Raw genomic sequence first — 26116 nt, 5'->3', positions numbered from 1 at the left:
TAAGGTTGCGGGGTTCGCGGGGTAGCGATAAACGCGAAACGCGAGCGCTAGTCGAGACGAGAAACGAGAAGTCGAGTTAATGTAACGTCACATTTTGCAACGTGCGGTTGGTGGTTGCTGGTTGCTCTACGTCGGTCGTCGGAGGTTTGCCTGTCGAACCGCGACGCCGAAAGCTACTTGGAGAATATTTGACAAGGCCGATAATAAATATGTGAACGAGAACGCGATAATGTTATCAGGCTGTACTCGCGTTCGTGGAGTCAGCGTTTAGAAAGAAAGATACGTGTCGTTTCTGGCATATAAGTATTTTCCCATTTCGATTTTTAACCTACGCTTCGGAGGAGGTGGACGGAAAGGGCGCTATCGAAAGACCTAGAGAAAGCGAGAGGAAAGCCGCCGCATGCGAAAATGTCATTCGAGGGAAAGTACAACGCCAAGAGCCCAGGTGAGTCCACGTATTGATATGCTAATTGCGCCGGTATACTTTGTTTTTGTTTCGTCAAACAATATCGCACGCGCAGCTTTTTAACATATTTATGCGAAGCTGTCACAAATATAGATATTAATTTCCAATACTCAAGGTTAAGTGTCAACACTGCTTCACATATTGACATTTGATATTTTATACATATGTATGTACATTGCGTGGCATGAAATAATGCACATCTTAAGTATTATGAAATCTACTATGTGTTTTAGCGGTGAAAAGATTAATGAGGGAGGCGCAAGAGTTGCACGAAGCCACCGAAGAGTATTATGCATCTCCTCTTGAGGATAATCTATTCGAATGGCATTTCACAGTGCAAGGACCACCATCCACAGACTTTGAGGGCGGTGTTTATCATGGGAGGATCTTGCTACCGCCAGAATATCCTATGAAACCACCAAATATCATTTTATTGACAGTAAGTAGATGTATCAGGAACTATATACGATAGATAAATTGTTGTATCATGGCACGGATATGTGTTTTTGTTTAATTTAGCCAAACGGACGTTTTGAAATAAACAAGAAAATATGTTTGAGTATTTCTGGTCACCATCCTGAAACGTGGCAACCATCATGGAGTATTAGAACAGCGCTGTTGGCTTTGATAGCTTTTATGCCTACACCAGGAAGTGGAACAATTGGCGCATTAGATTACAGTACTGAGGAACGGCAAAAACTTGCAAAAAAGTATTAATATTATCTATGATTAAATATACGTCATAAAGTCATATTCTTATCTTGATTGATTGATTATTTGTTGCATTTCAGATCATTGAATTGGCAATGTGACACATGTGGAAAAGTTGTAAACTTGTTATCCAAGAACTCGGTTAAAAAACCTATCACTGAGGAAGAGCAAACTATGCTGAATACAATTGCCTTAAAGGTAAATAATTATATTATATTAAATATGAAAATGTTTCCTAGATACACACACACACACACACACACACACACACACACACACACGCACACACACACACACACACACATATATATATATATATATATATATATATATATATATATATATATATATATATATATAATTTAAAAAATCGTAGACTTTATCACATTTTAAAACGAAAAACTTAAATAGTTATTTGTAAAATAAATATTATTATAGGCCGATGATTCACCTACATCAGATCTATCTTTCACGGATAATATAGAAAGTTTATCCGAGAATGAAATACGGCACCGAAACGTGGAAACGATTTCGGCCGAAAATACAGATCGTCAACAACCTGACATTATTCTCAACCGTGTAGAAACAATGTCCTCTTCAAATGATTTATTTTGGAGTATTCTTATCGCCTCATTAGTATCTGCGATTATTCTGTTAATCTTACGACGATTATTCCTTGTTTAATTTATTCTCTTTTGAGAGACAAAAATATGTCTTGAAAATAAAATAAATTTTATACATGTTTTATATATATATGGATATATCGTTAATAAGAAAAAAAAACAATCATATTCATATATAATACAAACTGTCTGATTTTCATAAACGTATATAATATACGACGAAAGTATGCAAATATATAAATACATATCTCTATATTTTTTGTTTTTATAGAACTGCACTTATAAATTTTTTCACTTTATATTATTTTTTATTTAGTATATTTATTAGTCGCTTTCGTTAAGTGTAGCATTGAAAAATAAATGATGTAACAACTGACAACCACATAGATACATACATATTTATAGTTGATATATTTTACGTCTATGCTAACAAAACTAAGTCACTGATAAATTCTGTTAATTTTCTAATAATTATCTTTGAATATTTTTCTCTGCTGCCTATATAAATCAAATATATTCATATAATTAAAATTAGTACATTATTTTTATTATATTGTACAATTTATTGTATGGTAAATTATATTGTGCAATAGCCTAATATGATATTTTGTAATAAATATATAAGCTATACAGAGATATATATGTGTGATTCTATAGCTTTCGTACACTTTTCATATGTGTATAGCTACACACTGTAATAAAATTTAATGTGTAATATAATCTGTTAGAGGAAGAGGATTTAGAGCAGGATATTGTCTAAATTGATTTTTTGTATGTACATAGAAATATAATAAAGTAACTATTTATTAAAGCATATATAAACATATTACTTCTTAACATTCATTACAGTCCACTTAATATTTCTCAATTCCGCTTATATTCATTAAACTATAATACCTTTTTACACTTTGAATTGATATGATATTTTTTTGAGAATATTTATTTTTAGCACCTAAATTTGATTTTTTTAAGTTAAGTTTCTTCTTTATTTGAAAAAAAAAGTATTTCTTAAACCTGTGCGAGTCATATTTAGGTCGTGTAAATATTGCAATACGTAAGAAAAATTTATATATTTATATGTATTATATATGTGCATTAAAATTATATTAAAATGAAGTATATAAGAGTAACACAGTTATAAACTATAGCAAATTTTACAACTTTTTTTTTATTATCTATATTAAGGCATTCTACATTCATCGTTTAACTGTTTCAGATAGTTTTACGTGTGCTCTTATCATTACAATAAAATATAATTCTCTTTTTTGTACATTTTTTAGTTTTTTAATTATTTGATCTGTTAAAAGTGTATATACTGTATGTATCTTTTTAATTGCACCAATATCATTTTACAACTTGAAAATCACATATAGAAAATATGCTGTAATATACCTTTTTGTACACATATTTGCATGTAATTTAAGCAACTTATTATTTACTTATATATATTATCTCATATCGAAAGAAATCAGTTTGAGTGCACAGATATACTAAAAGAATTTAAAAAATATCGTGGCACATTTTATTTGTAAATAATTTATTGTCACATGGAAGCTGTGTGTAATAGCGAAAATGAAAACGTTAATGTTTCCAAAGTTTAAGATAAGTTTAATTCGATTTAAGCAAGCAAATATTTTATCTAAAATTAAAAACAAAAAATATGTCTTTTATTTATGTATACAAATACATCGTACATATGCATATTGCGAGAAGGTTTTCTTAATTTGATTAGATTGACATAATTTTTTTTCTGTGTTACATATTCTTATAAGACACGCTATGCACAACGTAGGTATCTTTGTTAAATTCTTGTGCTCAATATATATCCTAAATTGTACAAAAAGTACATATTTTTGAAACGATATAACCGCAATTATATTGTTTCAAGAATATGTAATATCGAAATAATATCTCTTTGTGAGTATATCTCTTTCGAAAGTATAGGGCATCGATTTTAAATTTTAACTTTATGATGAATTTTTATAATACAAAAATACAAATAATTCCGTTGAATATAATTAAAGCGTTTATCAGCTAGTATTAGCATTAGTCCAATCGCCCGTTTCTTTTAGAGCTCTATCTGTTAATCTTTCTATCTCAGTTAGAAGCTGTTCAGTCTCAATATCGACACATACCATATCTGGTTCCACTGGATCCCATTCTAAACTATTCGGGCTTGAAACTCTAGACCAAGGAGATGATGTCAAGCTAGATGGTTGACTATTGTTAACTGATGTTTGTGTTAAAGAATTCTCTGTATTTTCTTTTCCCTTATTCAGGTTGAGTAGAGGCATTGGTAGAGGCATTCCTGCACAAGTACAATTTGTTTATATATTGTCAGAATGCATTTAAAAAAATAATGTAGGTTACCTTCATGTTCCCATTCAAGATCAAGCGACGATCCAGGAGTAGAAGAAACATAAGTTTGTTGTTTCATTAATGTTCTTGCATTGAGAACTTGAAGCGATGTATCCAGTCCAGAGCTAAATGTAATTATATAATGCTTTAGATTTTACAAAGCTTAATTTTACAAACGCGCGCGCACGCGTTATCAGAATTAAAAAATAATATAATTTACCTTGTTGAAACATCATTTCTAGAACTCAATCTGGCATACTTATTACCACCTCGTGACCATCCTCCATCTTCCAATAATTCTAAAGTCACTGGAACTCCATGCTTTTTCTGCAATTCAAGTATTTTATTACATAAATTAAAATATTTGTTGCAAAGTAAAAGTAATAAATATGTTTCTTTAAAATTATTCCATATGGATTCTAAAAGAAAATATAGAATTGTAAAAGTGTATAAAATTTGATTTACTGATTCTTGTCATATTTAATCTACAGTTTATATCATTTGAAATAGCCTTTATATATTTTGTTATCTTTATATACCATTTTATATACTAATATCTTATATATTAATAGTAATATTAGTATTTTTTATTTTTATATACTAACAATAAGTAAAATATAAAGTATATAGCCTTTACCTTGAATTTTTTTAAAGAGAGAAATGATAACACACTATATCCAGTAAGCATGACAAATAAATGTAACATTAATACCATCAATTTTTAATTAGGATTAGAAATTAAAAATCAATTTTTACCTTTTTGATCTTTTAGTTTGGTCTTCATGTTCTTCAGCAGCCATGAACTAAGCATAAATTATAAATAAAAAATCAAAATTATTCATATCAACAAAAGCATAGTTTGTAAAAGGAAATTTCAATATGTACCTCAGCTTGTTCTTCTCCTTGAAAAGGCATTCTGGTATGCCTTTGATAGAATCTGTAACATACGACAAAGCACAAAAAGACAATAAAGGAACAAAATACTTTAGTCTGAGAGATATATACCTTAGAAATATCTACATCATACAAAAAGACTCGATATATAATTCTCCCATAACTTTTCATTCATTTACTACACTTTATTAAGAGTTGTGTATCAATCTATGAAATCATGCAACTATAGTACCGAGTCATTGATTTTCATTTTAACAGCATATTTAAAAATATAATAATAAAAATCTTTTCTCAGTATGTCAAGAAAAATTTTTTTTCTTCTCAGCAGACAGTCTGGTAACCATGTTTCCTTCAAATTTGATTCAATTCTAACCTGTACGACACGGAGTCTGTGATTCTCGCTAAGCAGTGGCCGAAACAGGCCCCCATGACCTGTCAACCCACGGCGTCGTGCCGTCATCTAACTGATATGAGTATTCGGATGCCAGTGTTTAATTCCACGTGACAACAGAAATGACAGTTCTTTCAGCTGATGCTCTAGCCGAAGCTGATGGCCAGCTGATATCTAGATATCTTAATAGGACCATGCGTTACTAAATCGCGCTCATTTATTGTTGATCTATTACATACTGTCAATGACAGTCTGTCATACGTTGTACGTACGTTATATGTACACTGCCTGACAATCACCGACAATGATACGTTTCTCGTTTCGTTCAACCCTTCATGAGAATGAAGGGAGGAACGTAGAAATATACCCTTTAGCGCCACCAGCCGGCAGCAGCCGACTGACGTGTAACGAGTAGACTTATCGACTTAATCATCGATCGTCGAAATGTGAGCTATAAAATAGGTATATATATAATAATATTGAATTACGGAAAATAAATAGTATTTATTTGAAACGTATACTGTATTAAATTTTATATTATATATTATATAATATTTATCTTATTTATATGTATTTATATGTATAATTATTATATAAATTTATACTATATCGATTTGAATTATAAGCGATTATATATGAATATATGTATAAATATTTATGTATTGCATAATGTTTTATTTGCACGGTCCTCTGACAATAATATAGTATAATTGATGAAATATATGTATATAATTATATAGTAGATATAATACTAGAGAGAATAAACCTTTTTGACAATACATACTTATATTCAATTATATTGTTTATAGAAATGTGCAAAAAAAACATATTATAGAAATAATCCAGACAGCATACATATCCAAAAGACATTCAGAGAGCATTCTGAAAACATCTTCTCGTTTAAAAATATCTTTGAAATATTCTTTGAATGTTTCTTGAATATGTATGCTGTCTGGGAAACATTATGCAACACATAAATATTTATATATTCATATATAATCGCTTATTATAATTCAAATCGATATAGTATAAATTTATATAATAATTATATGTGCATAAAAACTTAGTAAATTAGGAAAAAGGATAAAACAAATGGTTTATTTCTTGAAATAAAAAAATTGCTCTTTAAAAATAATTCTTTTAATAGTTATTTCTTAAAAGTTAACGCTTTAATAAAATTATGCGTAAGCGACTTTTTTCTGTGTTAAATATGTTTTGTTAATTCTAAAAAGAACTGCTTAATAATTTGTTCTACACTATTCATTTGCAGTGCAACTACTCAATTCAGTCTCTTCTCTATGAATCCGCATAGGTTCTCAAAAAGCTCGATTCTCTCTGGTTTGATCCTTTTATCTTCATAAATAAGAATTAGATTTTTAAAAAAGTAAAGAATTATATCAATCACAAATATTTCGAAAACTATCATATACATAAAACGATCATACATACCACGCGCGATCGTTTACCACGAGTTATTTAGAGGATCTAATTTTGGAGGTTGATAGTTATATTTTCGAACTATCGATCTCTTTTGATCAATCCTGTTTACTTCAAACAAAAGTTATATTTTGAAATGAGTGAGAATTTTTCACCGCGAAATCTCAGAAATTATTTATCGTACGAGGATCTATTTCTGATTTGATTTCTTTTATCTATAAGGATTTTTGTATATATGTACACATACTGTATATGTGAGTTTGTTTTTAAAAGAGTAAACAAAATCGTGAATATCTCAGAAACTACCAATCGTGCATATCATGCATTTTTTCAAATTATATGTATAATAAGGCTCCGTCTCGCCTTGAATCGTCAGTTGACTTATATTAATTTCAATTATTAGTGTTTAACGAGGAGGAAAATGAGTTTCCTTGACAGGCTAATTAGCGTCGATTAAATGATAAATTATAACTTGAAAGTGATATAATTAATTCAGAAATATTCTGAGAGAAAAAGAGAGACTCTCATATATGGAACTTTTCAGTAAATGATTGTGATTATCACTAATTGTGATTCTATTATAATGATCTTGCAAATACTACTTCTCGCAAATAATTAATACGTTATTATACAGATATTAATATAAATTTTTTATAAAAGGAATTAATACGAATATCTATTGAAATTTATCATTTATCTATTATCCTGCAAAAGCAAGAAACATCTTAAATTGTGAATTTCAGAAACTACCGATCGTACATGCACTTCTCCAAATTGTAATTAGACTCCGTCTTTTTACGCAGTTTTACCGTTTTTCTACGAATTGTCAGTTGATACCAGACCTTATCTATTACACCGCAATCATCCGCGCCGCGTTATTTGCATTCACGCAATATAACATATATTATATACATATGTATTATATACACTTACATATATATATATATATATATATATATATATATATATATATATATACATGTAGAAAAATTATAATGACTAACTAGCAACAAAACAGTATTAAAATTCAGTAACAAGTTGTTCATATCAGTAATTTTATTAATAGTAATAGAGTAATTAATAATAATTCTTGTTCCGAAAAATTGATACTATAATTTTAGGCTAATAAAAAAACGCAAATAATATATTATGATGTACCGTTAAAGCAAATGGAAAATAGTACTCTAACAATAAGTAGTGTTTTATTTTTCTATGTATAAAACTAAATATATGTGGCCGAGTTTCAATGACCAAGTGTAAATGAATAAATATCGTTACTTAAATATCATATGGTGCTCATGTCACTATGTAAACAAGAATAAAAGTGTGTCACGTTTTCTATGTATACTCTCTCATGATGTATTATGAATAAACAAATTTACCTTTTCGAGATAATATGCCATTTGCACTTTGCGTCCCCTCATTACTAAAACAGCTGATGCTTATTGTTAATATGCATAACGTTTTTGCGCACTTCGAGAGGTCGAACTCGTCTCTGTGTGTTTTATATTTTATATTTCAATTTTCACGTGTCGCCCATATCTCTTTAAAAATGTCTATCTATTATTCTGTATTTAGATCGATTCGTTTTAGTGATATTATTTTGAATTTTCTTCGCGTTCCTCTACCTCCTTGCAAAAATTGAATATACATTTGATTTAATTAATACACGTCAATTTCATTTCATTATAATACGTCAATTGCACATTTCAAAACGTTATCCATATGAATATTACAACTGAAATATTTGTTTTCAGTTTTTCCAATACCTCTCTAATACCTCATCTTATTATTCGTTGTTCTTTTCACGTTGCTATAACAATGCATTATTACCAATGCATCGTTCGTGAAACTTTGTTGCGGTGCGGTATAGGCATTCATTTTTTGCACTATTATATTGTTCCTTTAATGATTAGGTTTCGTAAAATTCAAAACTAAAAAAAGATGGACTTGTGCAAAAAGCAGAAGAGAGACTAAATTAATAATAAAAGAAACAAACGATGAAGGAACATTTGGCCCATTTCGAAATTTATAAACTTATAAAACTCGCAGTTAGAGAGATAGAAAAAATGCAGACTGCATGAATTCATCTACTTGATTTTTTAATAATTAGATTCGTGACTAGAATAAAAAGAGTCGACTAAACGTATTGTAATATATCTGTCAAATATTTATGAGATCCTATACTTTGCATTTTAGCTTATTGTTTATAAAAATTTTATCGTGAACATGCAATTATTATCTTCTTTGAAGAGAAAGGGTTAATAGATGAAAAAGAGAAATAATGTGTTAGTCTTCATCTACTGTTGAACATGGATGACTCTAAATATTGCGAATATGCAGGATCGATTATTTCTATCAATATTAATAAGGAATATTGTATTTTGCCTTGTAAATACGTCACAATAAAATTTGTGATGCACGTATAAACTAGATATAAAAAAGAATATTTCTTCAAAAATATTTTCCTTTTCAATTATTAGCTGTATATATTCAAAAACTTATACGCATTTTGATAGTATCACAAAAAATCTAAAACAAGAGTGTTACATTTATATAAATATTTATTAGATACAAGTATAACTTTTACGGTAATTATATAGATTTAGACTGGGCCATTGGAATAAATCGTTTTACTCTGGAGATGACCGGTTTGTGGCCTGATGAGAATTTAAGCCATCGACAAAGGTTGTTGGCAAATCTACGCGCCTTCTTCATTTTCATTACGTTGATTTTCGTGCAAGTAATACCTTCGATACTGTCGTTGACGAGGGTTTGGGGTGACATGGTGGCAATAATAGATAATTTGCAATTCACGCTACCCTTTTCAGTCTGTGCCACAAAAAACATCATCATGTGGTTTCGTAAAGAAGGTAGAGATTCATATTTATTGCGAATAATAAAATAACTAATATTTGTTTAAAACTTTTCCTCTTCACTTTTTCTCTCTTCAAAGAAATTTAAATACTTTTTTTATTTCCTATTTATAGAATATAGTTTATTACTTTGTCATTTATTTCCCGGAATAATTTTCCAACAATTTTAATGAAAATATGTGTAATCAAATGACAGCTGAATCTTGTTTAGAGAAAATAAATAATCTCTTTATCTGATATAAAATTATTTATACCCTCATTAATTCGCCGACTCATAACAATAACAATCTAATTCACACGAGCATTTCGACCTCTATCAAGATCTCAAATCACTCGTAAACATGGTGATAGCAGATTGGATTGAACGGAAGACGGAGGAACGCGACACCACGATAAGAAAGGCGAGAGAATCGCAAGAAGGCTAATCATATTTGGCTGCACCATGATGGTCCTGGCGATATTTCTTCTTATCGTCCCGCCGTGCTTTGGCTATTCCATGAGATACCTGACAAATATAACGGACCCGGGAAAGCCGTTGTTACTGCAGACGTATTATTTGCGCGATATGACAGTGAGCCCGTATTTCGAGATCGCGTTCGTCGCTCAAGCCATGGCCATCGTACTGGGCGCGTTCACTTACACGGGTATCGATAACTTTCTGGGACTGCTCGTCTTTCACATCTGCGCCCAAATGGAAATCCTCAAAGGGCGATTACTCAATATGCATGGAATCAAAGACTTCGATGTTGGATTGTCGACGAACGTTCGGAATCACATACGTCTTATCAGGTTGCAAATTGAATTCCCTTATTGTCACCAACGCCGATCGAATTGTTATTTAATCTGACTTAAAGAGTGTTTCGCCGTCCTTTTCCTGATCTGATCAAAGGCACAAAAGCTACATGAAAAAAATCTATTGTATAACTAGAATCAAGCGACTGACATTTTACAGAATGCTATACTTACTCCATAGGGCCGTTGATATCATTGAGACATTCAATTTAATGCTCCTGGCACTGTTAGTGTATTTCGGTATATTGTTTTGTCTTCAAGGCTTTCTGATTATTAACATAAGTTATAAGAGAGAAAAATAAGACTTATTATTAGTTTGGATAAATAAAATCAAGTCAAAAATTAAAATATCTATTATCGCACAATATTTCACATACAATACATGTAATAAATATTTATCACCAAGCTACAAAACTCTTTTTCACTCTCTATTTCCTCGCAAAAATTTCTTATTTTAGAAAATGCTAGTTTACTGCTAGCTTGTATATTTTCTAACTATTTTACAACTGAATTTAAAAGTTTAAAAAATGTAATTACGCACATAAAAAGGCAAATGTAATTACGCGTGCAAACATTGTATATATAACGTATATAGATGATTGATGAGGGTGGCAACGTTTCCGTCTGGCGAATATGTTGCCTCATATCAGTACTCACATGTGCGTTTGTTGCGTGGTCGGTGAAATTCTCATTGAAAAAGTATCATTTTCTATAAGAAAGATTTTTTTAAGTTTACTTATACATTGTATATATATATTTTTATTCACTACTTCTTTCTAAATAAATTAGCTTGTTTAGTTGTAATTAGAGATTAGATTATTTCTCAATAAACAGTATTAGCATTTTTTCTACTACAGTATTTTAGATCAGCAGTTAACGCATAATAATGATAGAGTAAATTTTATTTTTGCCATATTATATGAAAAAGATCTTAATAATTAATTTATTTAAATAATAATGTGTGCAGTGTGAAGACATTTGTTATGCGATATATGATTATGCATGGTACACGTTGAAACCGAATGAAGTCAGAAGTCTGATGCTGATAATGATTCGCGCCGAAAAACCTCTCTATATTACTGTCGGAAAAATATTTCCAATGACTTTATCCATGTTTTGTAGCGTAAGATAGCCTGTTATCATTACTTAAATATTCGTATAATAAAAATTAGATTGGAATATATGTATTTTTAAAAATATTTTCTATAAATTTCTAAACATTTATTTGTACTAAATCTCTTTATATTTTGCTTCCAGCTAATCCAAGACATCAGCTGGTTATACATCGGTGTTGCTCGCTAATCGATGATACTTGGACATTGACCTGAGTAATCTCCGAAATAATTTCTTTCAATAATGCAATAAGAATGCACCGTCGAATAATGTTTAATTAATGAGTCAAACTGAACAAAAAAATTGTCATGTGTATATATATATATATATAAATATAGTTGCAATAAATAATTATATTCACATTAAGAGTAAATTTTTATTAAAATTGCTTTATATATTATTTACTTAATTGATTTAGCATGTTGATAAATTATAGAGACATACGTTTAAAATGTTTCAAATTAATAATATTGTATCTGTACATATACATATGCTGGAATAATAAATTATGACATAGCTCACAAACATATTTAATATAACAATTTACATTTTGAAATTATTACTTTATTTTATTACTTACACATTAATCGCACCACTTTAAACAATGAACTGTTAATTAACATTATCTCTCGCACAATTATATTATTTTAGATCTTGATGTAGACATATACATAATTGTTCCTTTAGCTTTCATTAAAATACGTTAAATGCGCGTCACGTTTTCTTCTGCACGTATATCTATTCATTCTACTTTCTACTTTGTTAATTCTAATACAATGAATGTATTTCGTGTTGCCATCTTTCGGTGGTATAAATTTTATGTATCATTCAAACATATCGCATGTAAAACTTCGCGATGCCGATATTAATTTTTAAAGTTTGCAACAAAAGAGAGACATGCCAGTTTAGTTTTAGAAAATTCAAATTGTTGAAAAAAAGTAAGTTTAGCGAGAAAAGACATGAGAGGATAAATTAGTAATAAATGTCGGAAAAATTGGAGACCGTTACACCCATTTAAATATTTATAGACTATTTAGCAATGCTGTAGGAGGGCTGGTACTAATTCGATTCTTCGAATTATGGTTTGATACGCGTAAAAAAGACGCGATATTTTAAATATTTATGGACACATGCCCGTACTTTGCATCTCGGCATGTGGGCTTCAGAACTTTTGCCATGGGCATGCGTAATTGTTACGTCCTTAGAGGAGTGAGGGAAAAATGTTAAAATTTATAAAAAAATGTCAGTCTACGTTTAGCCTCGGACATGGACGACTCTAAGACATTGGCATACGCAGGTCTTTATATTTTCATTATTATCAGTAAGCTCTGTAACGTATAATATCGTAATATATAATACAATAGGCAAAGGTATATTTTGTGTAAACTTGAGATTCGAGATTGATGTGGGAATGTTTATAATATTTTTATTTTTTTATATAATTTTTTTACGTCATGAAAAAATTGATGAAATTTCATGGTGAATTGTATGTTACATGTGGATAATTTAACAATAATGTTTTATTTTCTTGACAGCTGTAATAGTAGCTTGCACCCTAATTATCTCTCTATCAATACGTCTTATTATTATTTATATGAGGAAGTTTATATCGTGAAATATTTGATTCTTCCGTTTTAAATTATTTTCAATTACTCGGGCAATTAAATATATATATACGATTAATACACAATTTCATGAAGGAATAAAATGGAATTCACATAGACTTAGATTGGGCGATCGGAATAAATCGGATCTCTCTGAAGATCCTTGGCCTCTGGCCAGATGACAAGTTAAGTCGTCGTGAACAATTTTTGGCAAATCTACGCTCTTTCATTATCATTATCACGATGTTTACCATAGCGGTTGTACCCGGATTGTTAGCGTTGTTAAGGGTTTGGGGTGACCTACTGGCGATGGCAGATAATTTGCAGATCGCTCTACCATTTATGGTGATTGTCTTGAAATTTAGTATTTTGTGGATCCACAAGAAAGGTAAATCGGTATGAATATTATTTTGTATATTTTCTATCGATATTTTTATATTTTATCTATTTCTCAAGAGTGTGCGTATATTGGAATTTTACCCGTAAATTTTGAAATTTCTCCTCTGAAGATCTAATACCGATCATAAACATGATGATGGACGATTGGATCAAGACTAAGACAGCTGTAGAACGAGATACTATGATAAAGCAAGCGAAAATTGCCAGAGCGATCGTAATGTTCGGATGTATCATGATGTGTTTCGCATCTATCCTTCTCATCATTCCTCCTTGCTTTGGATACTCGATGCGATATCTGACGAATCTCACAGATGGTTCAAAGCCGATGCTGTTTCAAACATATTACCTGCGAGACATGTCGGAGAGCCCGTATTACGAAATAGTGTTCGTCGCTCAAGCCATAGCGATCTTAGTGGCCGCGGTTTCTTACACGGGCGTCGATAATTTTTTGGGTCTGCTTGTATTTCATATCTGTGCTCAACTGGATATTCTCAAAATGCGAATGCTCAATTTGAATGATTTCAAAAATTTCAACGCCGCGTTATCCTTCAATATCGAAGATCACCTACGTCTCATTAGGTTATTTTAATTAAATTTTCTCTCGGTTTAATAACGTTTATGTGTTAAAGATTTAAATACAGTGCTAAAGTATCTCTGATATATTTAATATCTATATGGTTAAAAAAAAAATTGGAACGTATTTATTTTATCACATTACTTATATAATTAGCCATAATAAATGTATACTTGTAACAAAGAAATTATATATTATGTGCATTAAACGAGACGGCTTCAGACGATATCGTTATTTGCCAAAAGTTATAAATATATTACATTTTATATTGCACGTAATACTTACACGTGATCATTTAATATGTTTCTTCGAAAAGTAATTATCGAATAAATGTATCGTTTGCAGCCGTTTTTAATATACTAACATATATTATACATTTCGAAAATGTTTCTGTGCCTTCGACACATTTCTTTCATTTTACTAAAACTATTCGATGTTACAGTGATATCTTATATCGTAGGTCCGTTGATGTCATCGACAGCACATTCAACTTGATGCTCCTGGCATTGTTAGTGTATTTCGCTATGTTATTTTGCGTTCAAGGATTTCTATTAGTTACCGTAAGTTGCCGAAAGGGAGAAGAGCTTTATCCTTTTGTAATCTCAGAGGTAGTATCAAATATTCAGAGCCACAATTTTTTGTTACAACGGAAATGAAGACGACACGAATGAAATGACCGTCTCGAGATCGTTACACTCCTCTCAATTTTTCGTGCAAATAATACATACATTTATGAAAAAAAAAGTTAAATTATTAAAATAAATTTGGCAAACGAAATCGAGAAATTGCATATGCATAAATAAAATCACCCGTGCATATATTAATACGTATCTATAGATCATTGATGGAGTTAGCGACGTTTCCTTTATGCGAATATGTTGGCTCGTTTCGATTCTCATTAATACATTCGTTCACATGTGCGTATACTGTGTGGTCGGAGAGATTCTTATAGCTAAAGTAAGTACGTATTGTTAGTATAATAATATATATATCGATAAATAATTAGTATATCGATATTATACAAAGTCCCATTTGAAATGTCGTTATTTAAAATTGTGACAATAAATGCAGCGGTCTTCTGTATTGTTTCATCTGTCATGTGGTAGGTCGACTGTACAAGTGTGGAAGGAAAAATAAATTTAAATTAAATTTAAATTTGATCACTCAAACTTATATTGCCCGTGCAGTTAATTTTGATAAGTCATATACTTTTGAAGAGACAACAAAACAAAAATAGAACGCGTTTCAAATGGGACTATATAGTATTACAGAATTACATATATATTATTTCTTTGATTGTTGCAATCGAGAAAATTTTAACACAAAAGATGTGCGTCTCTTGTAACAGATTTCGTATATAATATGATAATATTTACAGGCCGAAGGAGTGTATCATGCGGTATACAATTATACATGGTACTTGCTAAAACCGAATGAAGCTAGAAATCTATTAATGATAATGATTCGTTCTGAAAAACCTGTCCTCATTACTGCAGGAAAAATATTTCCCATGACATTATCCATGTTTTGCAATGTAAGACATCCAGTGTCTGTATATTAAATGTCACTCTTATATATATATATATATACAACAAATATAATTTTTTTTTCTTGTTTTATAATTATTTATCATTGTTATCACTGTACGTATATATTCATATATATTTACATTTTCAGTTAATCAAGACGTCAGCTGGTTACATATCCGTTTTACTCGCTAATCGATAATAATTCTCCGATAATATTGATTAAAGATCACGAGCAATTATAAAAAAAGAGATTATTTAAGATTTAAGAAAATATATTTATTTCTTTATTTTACGTTTATATGTGTTATATGGAATATTTTATATTTAGAATATTTTAAAGTGTAATATATCATTCTATTAAACAGAAAATTATATAATCATAATTATGAAAATAATCATAATGATGAAAGAAATGTTTTGATAGTACATATACATATAACATGCTTAAAAATATTTTGCGTTGACAGTAATAAATATTATTACATATATGCTTGTGCTTATATAATAATTTTAAAACTGATGAGAACTACTACAATGTAAAATGTATATATAATTTAATTATTATTTAAATGTAATTTATTATTATTATTTTTAAATATAAAAATATATGCTGCATACATAATCAAATATTTCTTTTGATCCCTTTTTATTCCATGTATATATATATATATATATATATATATATATATATGTGTGTGTGTGTGCAGTGTGTTTGTGGCATTGAAAGACAATTGAATTTGGAGCAAAAGTTTCAAAAACCATACATCAATAATAAACTCACAGTATAAGATACAATTTCATCTGCTGTGCAGACAATATTAAAAATTCATATTCATTTCATGCATGTACAGAAATCATACCGATCGAGATTGAGGATCGAGGTAGCAAAACAGACTGTAGAGACATCTTGAGACAATTTGTCTCTCCTTACATCGCTTGCATCCTTTTATTTTTTCATTTGCGCTTTAGACAAGCCGGTCGCCAGAAGTGAAATAAATCGTTTCTAAATAATTTACATAATATTAAATTGTTGGTTTTGACAAGAAATAAAGAGATTAAATTTATATTTATAAAAGAATACTCATACTAAGGAAAAAGAAACAAAAAGAGAAGAATTGAACCGATCAAGTATATTTTTTGAAAAAAACTCCAGAAGACGAGAGATCCAAGAGCTAAAAGTGAACTGAAAAAATACAAGATAAAGGAAAATTATTTCGGAAGAATTGCTTAATTTATTAAAATGGCAAAACACATAACAGACCCGATGATGACTGGGTTTAGACTCGAGTACATTGAACTGATTAAATTTATGATGAACTTACGTGCAAGGCTATACTATTGTTATATTTATTTGGATTATATATATATATATATATTTTTTTTTTCAGAGATTTGATAAGTGAAAATGGAGTTACCTTTGAACTTGGAGATGAGTTTCGTGAAGATGATGATGACGAAGAGTTCTCATATTCTCCATATGTACAATTCAGCAATGAGGAAATGTTAAATATGTTGAACATGAATGGTTTTGAAGATGAAAATGATAGAGATAATGAGAAAGGATCTGTATCCCTTTATGGTATGAGCTTTGCGAAATTAAGAGCAAAGATGACAAATTTAACCGCAGATAACAAAGTAAATCATATTTTATATTACTTACAAATTATATTTTCTTTATAAAAGGAATATAGTAAAGGTGATGCAATATTTTTGATATATTTAAATGAATACATCAATGAAAATAAACAAGACTCTGTAAAACTTGCAATAAGGTTACATCTCATCGATATGTAAATATCAAAATGATTAGTGAAATATAACCTTTTCGCATGTTTTACTTGAAATTGTAAACATAATTTTAATTATGAAATAACGTTATATTAGGTCATGAAATTTATTAAACAAAAAGGTGTTGGAGAGGTTGTCCCTGCTAATGCTCAAGTTACCATTCATTATATCGGATATTTTGAAGACAGAGATGAACCTTTTGATTCAACTTATTCTTCTGGAAAGCCAAAGACAATACGTTTAAACCAAGGATATATTATACCTGGTTTAGAGATTGGCCTAAGTACTATGCAGAAGCATGAAATAGCAGTATTTTTGATACATCCTGATCTTGCTTATAAAGCTCAGGGTTGTCCACCACGTATCCCACCCAATGAGGAAGTAGTATTTGTTGTCCATTTAGTGGACTATCTTGATGATGGTTCTGCGGATACTTATCAAAATCTTAAAATAGAAGAAAAGAAGTCATTTAAGCATGTGGTAGAGCCTGTATTACACATGCTTGTGGCTGCTAAGGATTGTTGTGCAAAGTTTAATACCAAACAGGCAATACGAAAGTAAATGACATATTACAAGATTTTTTGTGTGATTATAATATGATTATATCTATAAATCTTTTTGTAGATATAAAAAAATTATTGATTGCTTAGAAAATGTACAATTAATAGATAGTTTGGAAGAAAAAGAAATGAATGAATTGCTTTCAAAGGCTTATACTAATCTGGCAATATGTTACAACAAAATAGAGTTACCACGTAATGCCTGCATGGCTTGTAGGAGAGTGCCGGTACCAACAGTTAAAACTCTTTACCAGTAAGAAAATATGTTAATGCAATACTTATAAATTAATCGAGTATTAATTTAATGTCATGATTGAAATTATGTTTTTCTTCTAGTTTTGGAAAAGCTTTGTTAAATCTTGGAGAATATACAGAAGCAATGAAAGAGTTACAAAAAGCTCATGCATTGCAGCCACATAATGAAAACATTACACAAGCAATTCAAACTGTGAGTGGAAAGGTTTTTTAAAAATATTTCTTTTAATATACTAAAATAAAATAAAATATATTAATATATTAATGTCTTTTTTATAAATAGACGAATGCGAAACAGCGTCAATATCTGGAAATTGAGAAACGCTTGTGGAAAAATTGTTTCAAGTCTGGAGAAAAACAAACTAAAGTTAACGAATTCCGAAAAGTTATGCGTGAATTTTGTGAAACCATTATTAATGATAGTTATGTCAAAATACTTTGTATTCCTGAAGGTCTCACAGAAGAAGAACTTCAAATTGTACGTGAAGAAGCTGCTACATTAGGATTAAATGTTGTTACATCTACAAGATATGGCAAGAAAACTATGTATCTTCAAAAGAGGAAAACATAAAATTAAGTTCTCGTTTATTAAAATTGCAACATCGTAGAATTTTTAATACTATGTTGGACTGTGTTATAAGTTATAATATAATACTGTAATAACCATTTGAAGATTTTTTAAGAAACTTTTTTTTGGATTAATTAATGGTCTAATATACTTCAAGTTTTTCGATGAATTACCGAGGAGATTTCTAGAATAATTGACATGAGATAAATAAGTTGATTCTCTAAAAAAGTGATTCTTAATACTTTTTGAAAATCCAACATTGTATATTCTTAATTCTTACTTCGTACTTATGTATATTACGGAATAAGATTAATAATGTTGCAATTTTAATATACAGGCTGTCCTGTAATTGGTAAAAAACCTGCTAATAGTAGATTCTTGAGATCATTTGGAGTCAATTTTTCCTCAGCGAAAATATCGATACGAATTACAGGACACCCTGTATAATCAATACATACGGTTTCAAAGATTAAATATTATTTCTTTTAAGTTTATAATTTTGATAATTATATATATTGTGTTCTCTATCCAAAAAAAAATAATAATTAAGCTTCTTCATAAGCAAACGTAGATTTTAAAACATCTTTACATTGATGTAATATATGCTTATTAAATATAATTATTTAAATATTAACTTTATATTAAATATTATAAAACAAAGAAGATTTATGGAGATGTTAAACATGCATCATTAAAGAGGAACTGGGAGGATCATTTTTACAAAGCAAATCTTTATTTTAATTCACAAATTAATGATTAATTTTATATTTTAAAAGGCGGAAAGTGCTTTACGCAATGTCAAATGTATGAATCTCGAGATGTATTAGATTTATTAACTTTTAACATAGCTGATCTTCATCCAGTTCCTGTATTCATAATTGGTTTACTAAAAATGTTATGCAATCATTTCATTAATAAGATGGAATCTTAAAACAATCTGAGACCATACTTGATTAAGATGATCTTAAATATATAAGAATGGACTATGAATACTGATCAAAGATTTCAATATGACATAGAATAACAATTTTATATCAAAGAAAATGTATGAAACTGTCTAACGTTAAAATATAAGTTAGTGTTATAATCTGATATAATACTTTTGTACTTTTTTTTTAATATTAATAAAGTATTTTTGCAAAAATATTGTTTATATTTGATCGATCTTGAAACACAAGATAGCACATGGAACTAAATCAATCTCTACGTGAGATATACTATTTCGACACACTTGAGTAGAGTAAACAAATGCCGGAAGTTCGTGGAGGAATCGTCATTATGTAAATATATTTTGTTGGTAATAAGATGTAATGGATCGAGCGATAAAAAAAGATTTTCTCTGATGTAACATCGACGTATATAAGAAAAACTGAACGCAATAATGTCAAAAAATACTACAATGTTTCTTATTACGACATTCTTTATATCTTTGCTCCTAAGTAATCTAATTTTTTTATTATTTGGTTTTAATTTTGTAATCAAAAATACAACGATTCAATTACAAATAAAAATGAAAGTGCCGTCCACATTTTCATTATTTTTCATTGATGTTTTTAGATGTACCTATTAATACAGTTGAGTTACCAAGTCATTGGCTACCGATTCAAAACTTCCAAGATATCATTCATCCGGAGGAAGGTCTCCTGGAGATCTTTCTAACCCCGACGTCAATCATTTCAAATGATCACGCGGTGATCAATATCATTGATTCGGAATTGAAAGCGGAAGATGTAAATTATGATCTTTATACCAAGGATAATAAAGAACAAGCTGTTTCTCTACCAGTGAGTGATAGTGCACAACTAAAAAAATCGCCGTTTAATTCTGCATGGCCAACCAAGATCATCATTCATGGATGGATGGATAATGGAAATACATTTTGGCTACATAACGTTCGACGAAATTATCTTAGCGTAGGAGATTACAACATAATTTGCGTGAACTGGTCCGCAGGTTCAACCAAAGAATATTTAACAGCTGTCAAACTTATTCGCCAGGTGAACGATAGTTTCGCATATCCTACAAAAAAAAATAATTAGCAGATCGGCAAAAAGAAGTTCTACCCAATTTTCTGGGTGGAAATTATGATTTTAAAGATATTGCCCCACAGACACCATATAATATAAAATATATATAATAATTATTTGAATATTTTATAAATATTTGTAAAAATATTTTGTAATAGATTATGTATTAGATCTTAGATTGAATGGATCATAATAATTTATTATAAATATTCCAGCAAATATTTAAGAAATATTGACAAAATATTATTACAATAAATACTTATTTTTTACTATAAATATTATGTAATATATTTTTTAATCTATATTTTAATAATATGTCAAATATATTTTTTATAATTTTTCTCTTCATGCATATAAAATATGTATAAAATATTGATGTATATTTATCATGTAAATATCGTATACTCTGTCTAGACAAATTATATAAATAATGCCGATAATTAATATGTAAATTAATTACGACATATTAAAATAAAAATTGATAGTGCAAAGTTCTTTAGAAAAAAATTCCTTCAGCTCGAGTCATATATTTACTTTTTACAAAAAAATTAAATATATACACAGAATTTATGTGCTTGCAGGTAGGAGAATACGTGGCTGCGTTTATAAAATTTCTCGGATCGGAGGCTCAAGTTTCTTACGACGATGTCCATATATTGGGACATAGTTTAGGTGCCCATGTAGCCGGATACGTTGGTAATTATTTGTCAGGGAAACTTGGTCGAATCACCGGACTTGATCCGGCTGGACCGGCGTTCGAGACGCCTTACATGAAAGATGCGGAAGAGCGGCTGGATTCTAAAGACGCCAATTTCGTCGATGTTATACACACTTGTGCCGGTAGTCTGGGCATCCTCAAACCTATCGGCCATGCAGATTTTTATCCGAACGGCGGAACATTCAGACAACCCGGATGTCCAGTATTTTCAGCCCGTAATTATATATATTGTCAACATATTTGCAGTTTATATATATATATATATTTAAATTTTGTAATATATGTGACAGAACTCTAATTCAATTTATATTTTTAGAAATCTGCAGTCATGGTAGAGCGCATGAATTTTTCGCTGAATCTATCGTGCATTCTGATGGTTTTCCCGCTTTACAATGCTCCAACTGGATAGATTTTCAGCTTGGTAAATGCGGCAATAATTCCACCGTGATGGGTGAATTTATCAACACTGACAGTCGGGGCATTTTTTATCTGGAAACTAACGCAGAACCGCCGTTTGGAAAAGGCGAGATATAAAACGCGAAGGTGGTGGAAACGTTTAGAGCTAATGTAACTTTGCATGTTTATAACACGTACAATATATATGTATTTTATTAGAATTATATATAGCAATGTCGCAGAGAAACGCGTATACAAAAGAGTATATAGAAAGTATTTTACTTGTATGATACACACCTATGTTACATAAATATGCATTACGATATATAAAATAGCACCGTAATAAAAAAACGACACCTATTGCACATATAATGTTGCATAGATTTTATTGTTTAAGCCATTCCAGCAAGCTTTGCCATTCCATCGGACGGTTTCTTGATTTCGTCGCAAAACTGCATGCGATATTTTCGACGAATTGTATCCCAGTCGACGACGTCGTCTATCCTCGGAATATTACTCAAGGAACTTTGACTGTTGGCCGGACTTGATTGAAGTAATGAAAAATTCCTGTCCCTCGTTCGTGGTAACGGAAGTATTCTATTATTCTGAAAGTACGAAAGGGAAGTAGATATCAATACTTGAAATTATTTAATAAATTGTACATCTTTTCAAAGATATCTGGAAATTTTATAGCCACACAAATACGACATTAGTAAATTATAATATGTTTATGAATAATAAAGCAAAAACGGAAATAAAAATTGTTAAACAGCCAAATAATTATGAATTGAATCGATACGATCTTCAAGAATATCTCATATTCTACGTACGCCAGAAAGTGGATATGTCGGAAAGTCATTTTGATGCACATTGGGTTCCACGTATCCATGGGATCTGTCAATTTTTTTCCTTGCAATTTGTTTTCTCATACAGACACTATTCAAATATACGAGCCATGTGGTAATGAGATTTAACGGGGCTGGCGCAGTTCTTGTTCTTAAAAAAAAAAAAAAAACAAGACAATATTTCAAGAAATTCACGATAAAAATGCATAAAAATTCATGTGTTTTAAATTTTCCACGATGGCTTTCTCTCTGATCAAAGAGTTACGCAACGTTGGAAATTAAGGAATTTAATTACTGCTATATAATTAGAAACAACAAAATCTGAATTTTTATTTAATTTAAAATAACCTTTAAGAAAGAGGAATTATTTACTTACTTTTGCATCTTACGTATTAGTTTGCTAAGGCCATACTTCCATTCGATATCACTCTGCGATATCACTTTGTGATACGTATCGCTCATCATGGCAATCAATAAATTAATCAATACTATGACGCTGACGAGCATGTATAAAGAGAATGATATCTGTAGAAGGAAAATAATTATTTATTATATGTATACATGGGTAAATCAATTTATGGCAGATGTGTAATGTAATATTGATTTCTCACCTTAAAAAGATAAACCGTCCATTTTGGCTGCAGATGCCTTTTGACCGAAATTGTAAAGTCTTCGGTGTCTTTTTTACCGAAAATGGCGAAGAAAAGATTCTCCGTGATATCGATCGCACTAACTTTCACTGTGCAAACAGAAGAAAGGATCATTAAATTAAATGAATTTTAAATGATTCGATAAATTAATCTTACTTGTCTTACATTGTACGTATACGCAGCTATACGTTATTAAAAATCAAAGGTTTGTTCTTATGCTAATAATATGTATATAGTGGTATAATACAACTGAGTATATAACTAATATTAGCTATCTTACAAGATATATTGCATTGCATAAATTGCAGATTTTGCACTGTTCTGATACGAAATAAAAATCGTGTGTTACTATTATCTATTCGTCGTCTCATTCTGGCTATAAGCAGAAAAATCGTATAATATATGTATATATGTATTTACAGTTTTATTAAACTCTGTAAGGATTCATGCTGACGATAGTCAACTGTGTTGTTTGTTTTTTTTTGTTAGTAAAAGTTGATCAATCAGAAGAAAAATCAGCGAGCTTTATAAAATTTAAAACATGCGATGAGATGAGTATAAATATCGATGACAGTAAATACTGCGGGATAAATTGCAAAGGTGTTCATATATTTATTAGATACGTCGGTGAAAAAAGTTTTTAAACGCATCCAAATAGATGAGATGAATGCGGCTTGCAACGTGAGAACTGCATTTCGAGTCGCTTTTATGCACCCTCAAATAGAAGAATTAAAAAGAATCGACAAACAAATTTTTTTCTGTAAAATTAAGAATCTTAATTTATAGAAATTGTGAATGTGTATGAATTTTAGAATTCTTAAATTTTCTCTTTTTTTACCTATTATGTAAATGCACATTTTCATGATATCTGACAATCAAAGGAAATTTATTTCTATAGTAAAAAAATTCTATATTAAATTAATAATTATTAAAGTAATTATTAAAGTATATTATTTATTATGTATTGTATATTGAAAATTAAAACATTTAATTTCTTTCTTCCATATTTGATCTAAAATTACTTGTACGCAAATAAAAAGAGAATTAGAAGCATATTAAAAAAATTAAATTAAAATCCGATTTTAAAGATTATGTGTTCATTTATGATGTATATAAAAATGAATCTTTAAGAATTCATTTTAATTCAACTATTTTTTGCAGGGTATACACTTTGATGGAAGAGATGCGTGCTGGCTGAACTTTACAATGTGCGTATGATCGAAAGGTGAATCCAAGTAGGCGCGTACAACTTCGTTCAACTTCACAATCAACGTATCAGCGAATATACATGCTACACATGAATTTTATGAGTATGTATATAGTGACGTAAGCTTCGAAGGCAGTTCTAACGTGATATCGCGATTTCGCAGCCCTCTATGGATACATATCTTATAGATATGTGTAGATATATATCGAACGCGTCGATACATTACGCGAAAATATCGTGAGCAATATGATGCAGGCATAATGATCGGTGCGTGCATCGCATTGCAAGAGAATCATTACTTAATATTGAGAAATCATTATTATATAATATATGTACATAATCGATAAACATTCCAAGTGGGAGAGAGAAAGATTTTTTATTAGTAATGTTAATTAATGAGAGAGAGAGAGAGAGAGCGAGACTAACCATCAAACGTGACGTAGAAAGATCCCTATGCACACGGGTATTCCCCATGGTAGTCTCTAAAACGTGGTACAGGCAATCGATTAGACTATGGATCACAAGGAGCTGGAGTTCGCTAGCTTAATAATTGTACAAGCGAGGCAATATCGAACTAGGCGTTTATTTCAAAGGTATTGACAAGGGTCTTTTCACGTGATACGTGATATGTACAAGTATATAAATGCATGCGATTTAGCAGCGCACTTAAAGCGGCGGTTCGCAAAAGCGAAGAAGAGAATCCTTTTCTCTTTCTCTTCCGTGAGAGCTACGGAATATTGTCGGCGAATATATCTGCTCCAGTGTTTTTTTTTTTTTTTTTTTTTTTTTTTTTTTTTTTTTGTCGACGTTCAAGCAGCAAGCAAATTCGATTTCTCATCGACGTTCGATCCTCCCTCCAGGGCCGCCAGCGGATTCTCTGTCGAGCCTTTATTTTCTTCAACTGGCTTTTCCTCGACTTTCTCGCCGTACAAGTCCCTGTACTTGCGTCTGACGACCTCCCAATCGACAACATTGTCGATCTTGACGGTGTTACCGAAGGATAATTGGCTCCCGATCGGACTCAGATGAGTGACCGATAAGCGACTATCCTTCTGCCCGAGTTGTCTACCCTTCACTTTCGACAGCCATTTCGCCCCCATTCTAGAGCGAGGGGACATCCGACTGCCGGTTATCAGATTCATCAGAGAAGGCCCTTTTTTCTTCTTGCTGAAGCGTTTCTTGCAGAGCTTGCACAAGTACGTGATCCATGTAGACAGGAGATTCAGGGGAGACGGTGCCGTGGTGGTCCTGTCACACGTTGAAAAAAACGGATCGATTAATGCGATGACGTGCAACAGATCGTGTCGTTCGTGCCTTCTTTTTCTTTTCCCCTTT

At 30.4% G+C, this 26116-nt stretch overlaps 6 protein-coding genes and 1 pseudogene across 7 annotated transcripts in view; 5 read left to right on the top strand and 2 right to left on the bottom strand.

The window, feature by feature from the left end:
• On the top strand, positions 1-2622 carry LOC140670742 (ubiquitin-conjugating enzyme E2 J1). The gene is made up of 5 exons (XM_072901481.1): positions 1-445; positions 700-905; positions 986-1176; positions 1258-1375; positions 1616-2622. Exons 1-5 carry the CDS (start codon positions 409-411, stop codon positions 1859-1861), a joined length of 798 nt encoding a protein of 265 aa, XP_072757582.1. The 5' UTR covers positions 1-408; the 3' UTR covers positions 1862-2622.
• Positions 2623-2654: 32 nt separating this feature from the next.
• LOC140670743 (uncharacterized) lies at positions 2655-5811 on the bottom strand. The gene is made up of 8 exons (XM_072901482.1): positions 5716-5811; positions 5426-5625; positions 5044-5095; positions 4915-4961; positions 4796-4829; positions 4379-4485; positions 4171-4283; positions 2655-4108 (listed from the first exon to the last, which is right to left on the bottom strand). Exons 2-8 carry the CDS (start codon positions 5479-5481, stop codon positions 3831-3833), a joined length of 687 nt encoding a protein of 228 aa, XP_072757583.1. The 5' UTR covers positions 5482-5625; positions 5716-5811; the 3' UTR covers positions 2655-3830.
• A 3680-nt stretch (positions 5812-9491) lies between these two features.
• On the top strand, positions 9492-11911 carry LOC140670517 (odorant receptor 43a-like; annotated as a pseudogene).
• A 1013-nt stretch (positions 11912-12924) lies between these two features.
• Positions 12925-16038, top strand: LOC140670402 (odorant receptor 10-like). The gene is made up of 7 exons (XM_072900961.1): positions 12925-12958; positions 13384-13653; positions 13775-14243; positions 14699-14798; positions 15076-15195; positions 15617-15772; positions 15916-16038. Exons 1-7 carry the CDS (start codon positions 12928-12930, stop codon positions 15964-15966), a joined length of 1197 nt encoding a protein of 398 aa, XP_072757062.1. The 5' UTR covers positions 12925-12927; the 3' UTR covers positions 15967-16038.
• Positions 16039-16704: 666 nt separating this feature from the next.
• On the top strand, positions 16705-19928 carry Shu (inactive peptidyl-prolyl cis-trans isomerase FKBP6). Its single transcript, XM_072901022.1, has 6 exons — positions 16705-17054; positions 17156-17402; positions 17652-18112; positions 18180-18368; positions 18452-18563; positions 18654-19928. The coding sequence occupies exons 1-6, from the start codon at positions 17008-17010 to the stop codon at positions 18939-18941; spliced, it is 1344 nt and encodes a 447-aa protein (XP_072757123.1). The 5' UTR covers positions 16705-17007; the 3' UTR covers positions 18942-19928.
• A 379-nt stretch (positions 19929-20307) lies between these two features.
• On the top strand, positions 20308-22217 carry LOC140669939 (pancreatic lipase-related protein 2-like). Its single transcript, XM_072900172.1, has 4 exons — positions 20308-20377; positions 20496-20935; positions 21547-21898; positions 22000-22217. Exons 1-4 carry the CDS (start codon positions 20320-20322, stop codon positions 22215-22217), a joined length of 1068 nt encoding a protein of 355 aa, XP_072756273.1. The 5' UTR covers positions 20308-20319.
• Positions 22218-22471: 254 nt separating this feature from the next.
• Nompc (no mechanoreceptor potential C) overlaps positions 22472-26116 on the bottom strand; it is a 23632-nt gene continuing 19987 nt past the window's right edge. Inside the window, exons 12-15 of one of the 2 annotated variants that reach the window (XM_072900166.1) lie at positions 23536-23663; positions 23301-23449; positions 22910-23075; positions 22472-22684 (exon numbers count right to left, since the gene is read on the bottom strand). In XM_072900166.1, the coding sequence (XP_072756267.1) occupies positions 22472-22684; positions 22910-23075; positions 23301-23449; positions 23536-23663 (656 nt within the window). Of the gene's footprint in view, positions 22685-22909; positions 23076-23300; positions 23450-23535; positions 23664-25207; positions 26030-26116 lie in introns of those variants that run through there. The other variant, XR_012047438.1, reaches the window with a different exon arrangement.

This window comes from Anoplolepis gracilipes, chromosome 10 (genome assembly GCF_047496725.1).
Source record: "Anoplolepis gracilipes chromosome 10, ASM4749672v1, whole genome shotgun sequence".
Taxonomy (NCBI): Eukaryota; Metazoa; Arthropoda; class Insecta; order Hymenoptera; family Formicidae; genus Anoplolepis; species Anoplolepis gracilipes.
The sequence above is the reverse complement of the archived record's forward strand: the minus strand, read 5'-3'. Positions and strand labels throughout refer to the sequence as shown.